The following is a 13,933-nucleotide window of genomic DNA, read 5'->3' as shown; positions in this document are numbered from 1 at the left end:
GTCCAATGGTCCTCAAATTCACAACTTTTATTTTTAAAATATAACCGTTTACCACATAAATTTAATAAGTGTATTTAAAGCTGCATAAGCAACATGGGGAACAGAATGATGGTTTGTGTGAAATATTGTCTTCTGAATAAAATTCAATTAATATTTGACAATTCAGCAAACGGAAGCCTAATGAAAGTCTATGCAGTTTGTAAACATCAAACACCAGCTGCGTGGGAGAACAGTGTGACACTTGTGTTGAAAAAATATCCACAAATATCGTGGTCACGCTATTAAACAAATATCACAGTCACTTTGGATGCGTGATACCCAACCCTTGTTGATCTCACTGGGCTATTTCAGTTAACGGAGTTAACCAAGTCCGTTCAGTTGATTGATCGATCAGAAATTAAAGACATGCGATCTGATTGGATAAATGAATACATGTTCTTCCTCCCACCATTATAGCATGCATATGTGCCTGGTGAACCTGGTAATTGCAGAAAGTGAATGGAGACATAAACAAGTCATTAACTTCCCACAGCCATAATGGCAGACACAGAGGGTGCTGTAGGTCTTCAGAGAATTCTACACACACCCCTAGAGCATCAGTAGAAACAAACTTAATTTAACACTGAAATGTTTAGCTTTATTTAAAAACATATTTATCATTAATGACATCTTAATTTAAAAGTGACGTTTGTTTTATTTTGGAGGTTTTATTTTAAAACAATATTTATCATTAATGACATTTTAATTAATTTAACAGTGATGTTTGTTTTATTTTGGAGGTTTTATTTTAAAACATATTTATCATTAATGACGTCTTAATTTAACAGTGATGTTTGTTTTGTTTCATGCTTGAAGTTTTTATTTTAAAACAATATTCATTCTAGTAATAAATGGAAGGGATTGATGGCATTACATTACATTTTTTATATTTGTTTGTGCCAGACAAAACATATCGATAGTACTGGGAGTACGACATTCACATTACTATGTTTTTTCTTCTATATGAATCAACTTTTAATAATCTATAACCCAAACTGTGCCCTGTTGTGTAAACCAAGGTTTGTAAATAGTAATCCATAACCCGAACTGTGCCTCGTTGTACAAACAGCAGATATGATGAACCGTGGAGCGGACACAAGATGGAAATGACGTCACACCAGAGTCTGTCAATAAACTTTCCCCAGGCCGATGTCGATGAGATGTCGCTGTGACGTCACACACTGGGAACCGACATGTTGAAACACACACACTGTGTCAGTGGGGTTAGTTTCTCTTTAATTAATAGCATATGTCTTGAACATATATTACTTTCACATTCATAAAAAACATGCTTTCAAAATATTATAGCTTATCTTTAGCCATTACAATGTCAAGTTTAAAATAAATAATAAATAAATACATGTAATAACTAACTAACTAACTAAATAAATAAAATGTTAACCACCAAAACTATTGTTTCCAATGAAACCCAAATAATAATCAGTTAAAACATTTGGCATCTTCTTTTCCTTTCTAAATGTTTGTTTTCTTTTTTTGCAATAAAATTAAAGTTTTTGGAGATAAAAAAAATTGACAAGTTAATATATTTCTGTGTATATAAAACTTAAATACAGTATACAATTTAAAATTCATTCATACATACTTGAATGGTGCTACTTGTACGTTTAAATAAATATATTTCTGAATACTACGTTAAGATTTACAATATAATATTAAAACTTCATTCATAATACGTTGTACATTGATGAGTAGTACAAGACATGAAATACACCATTAACCCAGTATGTATGGTACTGACGAGTTTCTTGTACACAAAATGCCAGATAGCCATTTTGGCATCAAACTCACTGGCAGTGTTTGTGAAGTGACAGCACTGTCTGGCCCACCTGTGGCCAGTATGTTATTTACCTCTCTGCTATCGGGGAGACTGGCCGTGGATTGATCAATAACACACAACAGTGCCTTGCTTACTGCTTCCCACCTCCACCGATATCACCGTGCGTAGGTGTTAATATTTCTATAATAACCTGGTTAAAACACCTGCCAAAAGCTTGCGGCTCGTGACCGATCTCCCACCTGACTAACGATAATGCTAACAAGCACCATGTTTACGTGTCCAGTTTATGCACTTTTAAAAATGTATTCCCTCTTTACTTTATTGGCGGGAATTCAGGGGTGTGGCAGGAAATGATACATGCATGTAAACATGGAAGGGGGTAAGCTGTTTTTCTCTCCAACATCCATAACTTAAAATATGACAAATTTTGTACTGAACCTTTTAAGATGAAATCTTAGAACCAGTGTACAGAGCTGTTATATTCAAACCATTAAGCCACAGTTTAAATAAATACATAAACCTACATTTCAAACACCTTTAATGGATTATTGCATAATTTCACAATACAGTGTCACATATTTCACAATACCATGTATGCAAAACAAGCATACATAGTAAGCACTGACGCAATTAACTTGTGTTCTATGTACGTAACCCATTATCCTTTTATTCCAGAAACATCTACAATGTTCACCACTCAAAAACATATTGCTCAACATTAAAGAACATATTGATCAACAATGGTGTGTAAACACGCAGTGACAAAAATCAACAACCCAAACAACCTTCATCTACATTAGAAATTGCATAAAACCTCCGTAAAACCTCTTCGCAGGAGACGAATAAAAATGGTAATGTTTTCACAACAGAAGACAAACAATTGCCCTCAAAACCGACTTGTGTTGCTTTTCTACGTCAGAGTGGCAAATCATATTACAATGTTTTTATTACAACGGAGATTCCAGCAGCGGGTTAATGAATCAAGTTAGTGAGCTGCAACAACTCCCAGCTGGATGAGGCTGGCTGTGAAACCCACTTCCACTGACTGTCAGCCCAACACAGGGAGTGAAACCCACTTCTACTGACTGCCAGGCCTAACACAGGGAGTGAAACCCACTTCCACTGACTGCCAGGCCTAACACAGGGAGTGAAACCCACTTCCACTGACTGTCAGCCCAACACAGGGAGTGAAACCAACACTTCCACTGACTGCCAGGCCCAACACAGGGAGTGAAACCTACACTTCCACTGACTGCCAGGCCCAACACAGGGAGTGAAACCCACTTCCACTGACTGTCAGCCCAACACAGGGAGTGAAACCCACTTCCACTGACTGTCAGCCCAACACAGGGAGTGAAACCCACTTCCACTGACTGTCAGCCCAACACAGGGAGTGAAACCCACACTTCCACTGACTGCCAGGCCTAACACAGGGAGTGAAACACACACTTCCACTGACTGCCAGACCTAACACAGGGAGTGAAACCCACTTCCACTGACTGACAGGCCTAACACAGGGAGTGAAACCCACTTCCACTGACTGCCAGGCCTAACACAGGGAGTGAAACCCACTTCCACTGACTGCCAGGCCTAACACAGGGAGTGAAACCCACTTCCACTGACTGACAGGCCTAACATGGAGTGAAACCCACTTCCACTGACTGCCAGGCCTAACACAGGGAGTGAAACCCACACTTCCACTGTCAGCCCAACACAGGGAGTGAAACCCACTTCCACTGACTGCCAGGCCTAACACAGGGAGTGAAACCCACTTCCACTGACTGCCAGGCCTAACACAGGGAGTGAAACCCACTTCCACTGACTGCCAGGCCTAACACAGGGAGTGAAACCCACTTCCACTGACTGCCAGCCCAACACAGGGAGTGAAACCCACTTCCACTGACTGCCAGGCCTAACACAGGGAGTGAAACCCACTTCCACTGACTGACAGGCCTAACACAGGGAGTGAAACCCACTTCCACTGACTGACAGGCCTAGGCCTAACTGCCAGGCCACAGGGAGTGAAACCCACTTCCACTGACTGACTGCCAGGCCTAACACAGGGAGTGAAACCCACTTCCACCGACTGCCAGGCCTAACCCCACTTCCACACACACACAATTTACTTTATTTTTGGAATTCAGCATTGTTTTCTAGTTTATCTTTCAATGTTTTTGTGTGTTGCCTTGTGACTGGTGGTTTGAAATAGCAGCAGTGTAAGAGCTGCACACCGATGGATTACAGCCAGCCATCTCTTCACATGAGGCTCAGTTGCACTCCAGCTAAAAATAGAGCCAATCTCTGTCATCTCATCTCAACAAAGTACAATCAATACCCACAGCATCAGGTACAAAGTGCACAAAACCTAAACAGACCGAGTCTTTGAAGATCTTTTCATCATATCAAACTCAAAGCCACTAATCCAACTTTTCCATACAATTTATTCTCAGCCAGCTCAAACATCAAGATGACCAAAACCTCAATAGATTTGCCAAACTGATCATTTCAAAAACAAAATAATAATGTGCAAGTTAACAGTAAAAATGTGGTAATAGCTTTAAAATAGTGTACACTGCCTAACAACTAGGCTGGAACTTTTACTGATCATACCGCAGGTACACTGACAATAAAAACACATTTGTACACTGCCTAACAACTAGGCTGGAACTTTTACTGATCATACCGCAGGTACACTGACAATAAAAACACATTTGTACACTGCCTAACAACTAGGCTGGAACTTTTACTGATCATACCGCAGGTACACTGACAATAAAAACACATTTGTACACTGCCTAACAACTAGGCTGGAACTTTTACTGATCATACCGCAGGTACACTGACAATAAAAACACATTTGTACACTGCCTAACAACTAGGCTGGAACTTTTACTGATCATACCGCAGGTACACTGACAATAAAAACACATTTGTACACTGCCTAACAACTAGGCTGGAACTTTTACTGATCATACCGCAGGTACACTGACAATAAAAACACATTTGTACACTGCCTAACAACTAGGCTGGAACTTTTACTGATCATACCGCAGGTACACTGACAATAAAAACACATTTGTACACTGCCTAACAACTAGGCTGGAACTTTTACTGATCATACCGCAGGTACACTGACAATAAAAACACATTTGTACACTGCCTAACAACTAGGCTGGAACTTTTACTGATCATACCGCAGGTACACTGACAATAAAAACACATTTGTACACTGCCTAACAACTAGGCTGGAACTTTTACTGATCATACCGCAGGTACACTGACAATAAAAACACATTTGTACACTGCCTAACAACTAGGCTGGAACTTTTACTGATCATACCGCAGGTACACTGACAATAAAAACACATTTGTACACTGCCTAACAACTAGGCTGGAACTTTTACTGATCATACCGCAGGTACACTGACAATAAAAACACATTTGTACACTGCCTAACAACTAGGCTGGAACTTTTACTGATCATACCGCAGGTACACTGACAATAAAAACACATTTGTACACTGCCTAACAACTAGGCTGGAACTTTTACTGATCATACCGCAGGTACACTGACAATAAAAACACATTTGTACACTGCCTAACAACTAGGCTGGAACTTTTACTGATCATACCGCAGGTACACTGACAATAAAAACACATTTGTACACTGCCTAACAACTAGGCTGGAACTTTTACTGATCATACCGCAGGTACACTGACAATAAAAACACATTTGTACACTGCCTAACAACTAGGCTGGAACTTTTACTGATCATACCGCAGGTACACTGACAATAAAAACACATTTGTACACTGCCTAACAACTAGGCTGGAACTTTTACTGATCATACCGCAGGTACACTGACAATAAAAACACATTTGTACACTGCCTAACAACTAGGCTGGAACTTTTACTGATCATACCGCAGGTACACTGACAATAAAAACACATTTGTACACTGCCTAACAACTAGGCTGGAACTTTTACTGATCATACCGCAGGTACACTGACAATAAAAACACATTTGTACACTGCCTAACAACTAGGCTGGAACTTTTACTGATCATACCGCAGGTACACTGACAATAAAAACACATTTGTACACTGCCTAACAACTAGGCTGGAACTTTTACTGATCATACCGCAGGTACACTGACAATAAAAACACATTTGTACACTGCCTAACAACTAGGCTGGAACTTTTACTGATCATACCGCAGGTACACTGACAATAAAAACACATTTGTACACTGCCTAACAACTAGGCTGGAACTTTTACTGATCATACCGCAGGTACACTGACAATAAAAACACATTTGTACACTGCCTAACAACTAGGCTGGAACTTTTACTGATCATACCGCAGGTACACTGACAATAAAAACACATTTGTACACTGCCTAACAACTAGGCTGGAACTTTTACTGATCATACCGCAGGTACACTGACAATAAAAACACATTTGTACACTGCCTAACAACTAGGCTGGAACTTTTACTGATCATACCGCAGGTACACTGACAATAAAAACACATTTGTACACTGCCTAACAACTAGGCTGGAACTTTTACTGATCATACCGCAGGTACACTGACAATAAAAACACATTTGTACACTGCCTAACAACTAGGCTGGAACTTTTACTGATCATACCGCAGGTACACTGACAATAAAAACACATTTGTACACTGCCTAACAACTAGGCTGGAACTTTTACTGATCATACCGCAGGTACACTGACAATAAAAACACATTTGTACACTGCCTAACAACTAGGCTTGAACTTTTACTGATCATACCGCAGGTACACTGACAATAAAAACACATTTGTACACTGCCTAACAACTAGGCTTGAACTTTTACTGATCATACCGCAGGTACACTGACAATAAAAACACATTTGTACACTGCCTAACAACTAGGCTTGAACTTTTACTGATCATACCGCAGGTACACTGACAATAAAAACACATTTGTACACTGCCTAACAACTAGGCTGGAACTTTTACTGATCATACCGCAGGTACACTGACAATAAAAACACATTTGTACACTGCCTAACAACTAGGCTGGAACTTTTACTGATCATACCGCAGGTACACTGACAATAAAAACACATTTGTACACTGCCTAACAACTAGGCTGGAACTTTTACTGATCATACCGCAGGTACACTGACAATAAAAACACATTTGTACACTGCCTAACAACTAGGCTGGAACTTTTACTGATCATACCGCAGGTACACTGACAATAAAAACACATTTGTACACTGCCTAACAACTAGGCTGGAACTTTTACTGATCATACCGCAGGTACACTGACAATAAAAACACATTTGTACACTGCCTAACAACTAGGCTGGAACTTTTACTGATCATACCGCAGGTACACTGACAATAAAAACACATTTGTACACTGCCTAACAACTAGGCTGGAACTTTTACTGATCATACCGCAGGTACACTGACAATAAAAACACATTTGTACACTGCCTAACAACTAGGCTTGAACTTTTACTGATCATACCGCAGGTACACTGACAATAAAAACACATTTGTACACTGCCTAACAACTAGGCTTGAACTTTTACTGATCATACCGCAGGTACACTGACAATAAAAACACATTTGTACACTGCCTAACAACTAGGCTTGAACTTTTACTGATCATACCGCAGGTACACTGACAATAAAAACACATTTGTACACTGCCTAACAACTAGGCTTGAACTTTTACTGATCATACCGCAGGTACACTGACAATAAAAACACATTTGTACACTGCCTAACAACTAGGCTTGAACTTTTACTGATCATACCGCAGGTACACTGACAATAAAAACACATTTGTACACTGCCTAACAACTAGGCTTGAACTTTTACTGATCATACCGCAGGTACACTGACAATAAAAACACATTTGTACACTGCCTAACAACTAGGCTTGAACTTTTACTGATCATACCGCAGGTACACTGACAATACTGACAATAAAAACACATTTGTACACTGCCTAACAACTAGGCTGGAACTTTTACTGATCATACCGCAGGTAAAACACATTTGTACACTGCCTAACAACTAGGCTTGAACTTTTACTGATCATACCGCAGGTACACTGACAATAAAAACACATTTGTACACTGCCTAACAACTAGGCTTGAACTTTTACTGATCATACCGCAGGTACACTGACAATAAAAACACATTTGTACACTGCCTAACAACTAGGCTGGAACTTTTACTGATCATACCGCAGCTACACTGACAATAAAAACACATTTGTTAAACTGTAGTTAGAGCCTGAAGAAAATATGGCATCTTTTAACTGAAATAAATTTACCTATTGGGATTGAATCTAATTCAGTTGGTAGAGTGTTTGCCCAAGGTTTCCCCCATCCCATGACTGGTAAATGTATATGAAAGGCCATGGTATGTGCTGTCATGTCTGTCGTAAACTGCATATAAAAGATCCCTAATTGAAAAATGTAGCAGATTTCCTTTAAGGTATTATGTATATGTCACATTGAGCAAATATTTTACATCCAATAGCATTGATTTAACAGAAATATTAATATTTGAAAAATTTATTTTATATACCCCCCCCCCCACTTTTGTTTTTTCAATACTTACAATACGATAAATGCAACTTAATTAAAATAGGTACGGCTTTTCTAATTCATTATCCTTATAAAACATTTTATAGGTATAGGTATGAGTTAAATTTCATCTAAATAAGTACGATTATCTATTAATACTCTAATAATGGATTTGACAGCCGACAGACATTTTCTTTAAGAAACATTTGTGTTTGGTGTATTCCAGTTCTAGAACTCCAAGTAACTATAAATACACATTTATGTGCCGCTTGCAGCCATGCGCTGATAATCGGAGTGTTTCTCTCATTGCTCGGCTTCGGTTCAAAGGAAGTGCGTTCGTTAGGAGATGGAAATAGAATGTTCCTGCCCGAAACATGTATCCTTGAGCAGAAACCTCCATTAACAGCTTCGCACATATTGCATACATCTGTTACATGGAATTCCCTCGGAGTGCCGCAAGCACGTGGATATTGAAGAAGATAATACTACACTTGATCCAACACATTAACAGTCATCTCCGCATCACACGTACACCAAAATAACCAAAAATCAGGTCACAGTAACAGATAAAAAAAACCCCATTTTTTAAAGTTTGGTTTGTTTAACGACACCCCTAGAGCACATTGATTTATGAATCATTAGCTATTGGATGTCGGACATTTTAATTATAACACAGTCTTTAGGGGAAACTTGCTATATTTTTCCATTGGTAGCAAGAATTAGTTTTATGCACCTTCTCAGACAGGACAGTACATACCAGTCTTGGAAATAACCAACCAAAGAATCCTTATATGTCCGAGGTGAGGTGTGTGACTAGAAAGGCCTGCTTGAACTTTAAGAGGATAGATAAGCATGAACATCAATTTAAAATGAATGAATTCAACATAATTAAAAGGACACATTTTTAAGAAACCACCCAAAAAGCAATAAAAGATAAACAAGAAAGATAAACGCAATAAAACAACAATAAATTCTCCCTCTGCCGCCACTTCCAGTTCTTATCTGACCCACAAAAGAGACAATTAAGATATAATTTTTTTTTTTTTTTTTAGGTAAGAATGTTATTTACTTTCCATCAAGTTGGATGAGTTTCCTGGAATCACCAGTGCCAAGTAGTGCAACACTCAGGTCGATGCATCAAACATGATCACTAGATATTTGTTTGAAACAGCGCCCAAGTGGCCCATTTACCCACAGACCTGGTTCCAGGAGGCAATTACCTCAATTGGGGGGCGGCTCTCACAGGGGGATATGATGGAGATAAACAGAAGATATTTGTAATTGGAACAACATGACGTCAGCGCTGTCAAAACACAGACCGAGTCCAGACAAAACCGAGTTCTCCATTGGTTTTAATTGCTGCTACATGTACAAACTTAAAAAGCGGGTAAAATAAATATTGATTTTGTTTAACACTATCCACCCATTTTATAGTGTGTTTGTGGGTAAATATTATTTCTTTTTAATTACACACCTTGATGTGATCCACCGCAAAACTAATATCAGACTAACACTGATGTACCTGTATGGAGGTATCTTTGTTTGAAATGATGTGCCAACTTACAGGTGCTCAAAAGGGATACACAAGCACGTTTATTATTAGTATTATTTTATTATTATATATATAGTAGGGGTAAAAATAAAGTTTTGGGTCACAAGTATGGTCCCTTAAACAGTTGAATCCCTGCAATAAACTTCAAGCATACTATCTGGGGAGTCTGTTCAGAACATGGGTTAGTAGATAATTGTTAGTACCAACCCACTGAGCAATCAAAACTAGTTCTAGCTCGCCACGCCACTGAGGCCAGTATGTTTTTAAATCATAACATAGATTATCAAGGCCCCATTATTTACCCTAAGATGCATTTAGTACTTATGCACTTAAGGTGATCTTAGCGCTAAGACTGCTTTGTGGACTGGGCACAGGTGTGTATTTTATGATATTCTAAACCTGTGTTTCCAGACACTTGCGTCGGTGCCTGTTAGAGAGTGTTTGAAGTGTGTTGTAATGTGATTCTAACAGAACCGTCCCGCCGTCTCGTCCCTCAACCAATTTAGTAACACGCTGCTTCATTATCTCCCAACATGCACCACACTCATTTCTTCTCCTTCAACAAGTTGCACTTTCTCACAAGCCCATCATGCTATCTCTTCATGCATTGCTGCTGCCACCCATCGTGGTGTGACTCACAAAGCACTTGAATTTGGCGGCAAAACCATTTTTATCCACAGCTCTCTTGGTGGGTAAGGGCTGGAGATTTGTGATGTATGAAGCAGCTGATTGTCTAGACTAATTACAATACTTGGCAAAAAACAGCAAAGAAAACAAATGCCAAACTTTCTTTGAGTTGTAGCAACTTGAAAGGAGTTAACTTAACGAGTTTTGCACAGTGGTCGTTTTTGCGAAATTGTTTACAATACTAAGAGGTAAAAAGTACAGAGTTAATTATCATCTGCTAAATAAGGTTGTTATATTTTTGGCACGTTTCTGTACCAGTAAATCTCCGTACAGTGTACAGGGTATTAGAGACTAATCCCAGCATGCTTGTTTGTATCCGGACACATTACAGAACCACAAACATCACCTTCACTTTCACAGCATTCAGTCTTTATAGTCTATTTGATCATGTAACAAACTATTTGCACAATCAAATAGGACTCAGTCTGAACAGAAGTGGCTCCATGTTGAGAAAAATGTTATACAAGTACAATAATGGTATAATTGATCTCAGAATATTACTTTACATCAATTTATTTTGACATCTGCAGAGCTTATTTCAAAATAAAAACTAAAATAGGATTGAAAGAATACAATGTGTACATTTAACATTTGTTAACTGTCATAATTCTGCACTTTCCCACTGGCACTGACTGAGATGGGCTAAAATCCAGCAGATACACCAAAAGCAGTTGATCCACAACTGACATTGTCACACTGGGTTGGGAATAATAAATGTATGATTTGTTGGGTGGTGGCGATTTTTTTTGTGGCGATTTTTGTTGTTGTTTAAAAATAAATAAAAAGTGGTTTATATTGTAGACATGTAAAGTGGCTGATCTAAAGTACAGAACTATTTAAATTAAATAAACATTTGTCAAAATTTGGGCGTATGATAAAAAAAAGTTGTTATTATAGTGAAAAATATGAATCCAGACTTGTAGAACTTTTATAAAATCCACTAGCCATGGGACCAATGATTTAAAACATTTACTAGCCACAATTAAAAATTCACTAGCACTACTTTAGTTTAAGTTAAAACAATTTTACTAATTAATAGTAATAACCAGATATGTCACCTAAAGAGGGAGATAGAGCAAAAAAACACCCACACTAACATTGTGGGATTGGGGTGGGGACAGGCTATTCATATTTACAAAATAGACTCAACTGCAACATTTGACCTGTTGTTTTCACTAGCCGTCGGGCATGGCAATAGTAGTTATTTACTAGCCCAACATGAATATCACTAGCCATGGGAGTGGGGCTACCATAATCTAGAAGCCCTGTGAATATTACATATGTAACATAGTTCTCCCCAGTGTAGCAATGTTAAATTAAAATAAACTGGGTGCATCGATCCAAAATTGGAGGGAACTGGAACAAACAAAATAGGAGCATTTAATCCTTTGAGCCTTGAAAGCCCAGGTGAATATTCTTCTACCACTGCGATACATTCCACAATCTAACACAAGGAGAACTAAGTATCTACGGAGATAAAACATAATCGTTTTTTAAATTTAAAATTCATGTGTACAAAACCATTACATGTGCATATACCGTAATGTGCACAATTACCCAGTCAACTAATTTAGCTACTTTGACGTTTGTTTACCACATGAAGCAGCCATGGAGATTTGTTTTGACTCTTACATCAGTTTATTATTGCACAGAATAACATCCAAATAGATTTACGCAACACCACGAAGTATGGGGAAAACAAGTTATTGAACCGATTTCTCATCCAGCTGGAACACATACTGTATAGTCCGTTAAATTATATGACTTCGCCACTCATCTGTCCCACTAAAGGGGCGGGACGTAGCCCAGTGCTAAAGTGCTCGCTTCATGCACAGTGGTTGAGATCGATCCCCGTCAGTGGGCCCATTGGGCTATTTCTCATTCCAACCAGTGCACCACAACTGCTGTGGTTTATGCTATCCTGTCTGTGGGGTGGTGCATATAAAAGATCCCTTGCTACTAATGGGAAAATGTAGCAGGTTTCCTCAAATGTTTGACATCCAATAGTCAGTGATTAATAAATCAATGTGCTCCATATTAATAATTTGCTTGCTCCAAACAGTACACTTCCTATCTGGAAATCTAGTTTAAGTTCATAAGAAAATACTGGAACATCAACACCAAGAGATGTCATATGCAAAGACAATATCAATACACCAAAAACTATTGTTAGTAATACAAAAACCTATCCTTTTAATTTAAGGAACACCGTCTAATATCTGAAATTGAAATAGCCTTATTTTTTCCAAGTGCTACAAAGTTTACTGAACAACTAATAAAAATAAATCTATCCTTATGCAACATTTGCATCAAATGAATATACCTGTAATTTAGTCATGAGAGAGAGAGAGAGAGAGTACCTTTAACATGTCCCTGTACCACTGAGGTTTTAGTGATGAAGTTAAATAAATCCTGTAATCCAAACTGAAACATAACGAAATGAAGCATGTCGAAGTACCGCAAAATAACTGAATTACTTATGATATAAATTTCATTCTTGCTCAAAGATCCTAGGTAATATATTTAAACTAAACTAAACGCAATATGGCTAAGTAGCACAAAGTCAACTGAAGGACTAACGAGCAGCCAACTCACCCTCATGTTGTCTTGGATGTGAAGAATACCCCTTGAGCGTCGTAACAATTTCATCAATACGAACTGATGGCACAAAACACTAGCAAGCTCTCCAGTGATTGTCAGTAAGTGATCTGATACTCTGACAGGCAGCAGCCAGTATATATGACGACAGCAGCTCCTCACGCCAGTGCCCTACTGAGCATGTGCAGAACAGACCTGTGAACCAATCACTCGGTTTCTGCAGCTCTCACATTCTCTCACCAGCTGTAGGCGCAGTGATGATTTTAAATGTTGTAACATTTAGAAACAAAGCTAATCAAGAGTTATGGTTAACTATAAAAACAGCACCCTCATCTATCTCTTGATGATAGAAAACGGAGAGACCAAACCCACGTATCTGGCTCACGATTAATTGCCAGGTTACTAACGTTGATGGATCATTTGTAAGATTTAGAAAGCATGTGGAATCTTGAGTTATGGTTGAATATATACATATATATAATTTAAAAACCCCCAAACACATAAATAAAGATGATAGACAGAAGAGTGAGACAAAAGGCTGCTGGTACATTTGGAAACCAAAGTAAATAATTAATTATAGAGATTTTTTTTTTTTTTTTTAATTAATCTATTTCTTGATGATAGACAGAAGACTTAGACGAAGCCCACATTTCTGGC

General features: G+C 38.3%; 1 protein-coding gene across 2 annotated transcripts in view; it reads right to left on the bottom strand.

Moving 5' to 3' along the window:
• The window catches only part of LOC121383341, a 113,254-nt gene that overhangs the window by 12,380 nt on the left and 86,941 nt on the right, over positions 1 to 13,933 (bottom strand). Inside the window, exon 1 of one of the 2 annotated variants that reach the window (XM_041513307.1) lies at positions 13,274 to 13,401. The exons of the other annotated variant lie outside the window; for it this stretch is intronic. Within the exon in view, the coding sequence (XP_041369241.1) occupies positions 13,274 to 13,327 (54 nt within the window). The 5' untranslated portion in view covers positions 13,328 to 13,401. Of the gene's footprint in view, positions 1 to 13,273; positions 13,402 to 13,933 lie in introns of those variants that run through there. 2 annotated transcript variants of the gene reach the window in all.

This window comes from Gigantopelta aegis, chromosome 10 (genome assembly GCF_016097555.1).
Source record: "Gigantopelta aegis isolate Gae_Host chromosome 10, Gae_host_genome, whole genome shotgun sequence".
NCBI classification, from domain to species: domain Eukaryota; kingdom Metazoa; phylum Mollusca; class Gastropoda; order Neomphalida; family Peltospiridae; genus Gigantopelta; species Gigantopelta aegis.
The sequence above is the reverse complement of the archived record's forward strand: the minus strand, read 5'-3'. Positions and strand labels throughout refer to the sequence as shown.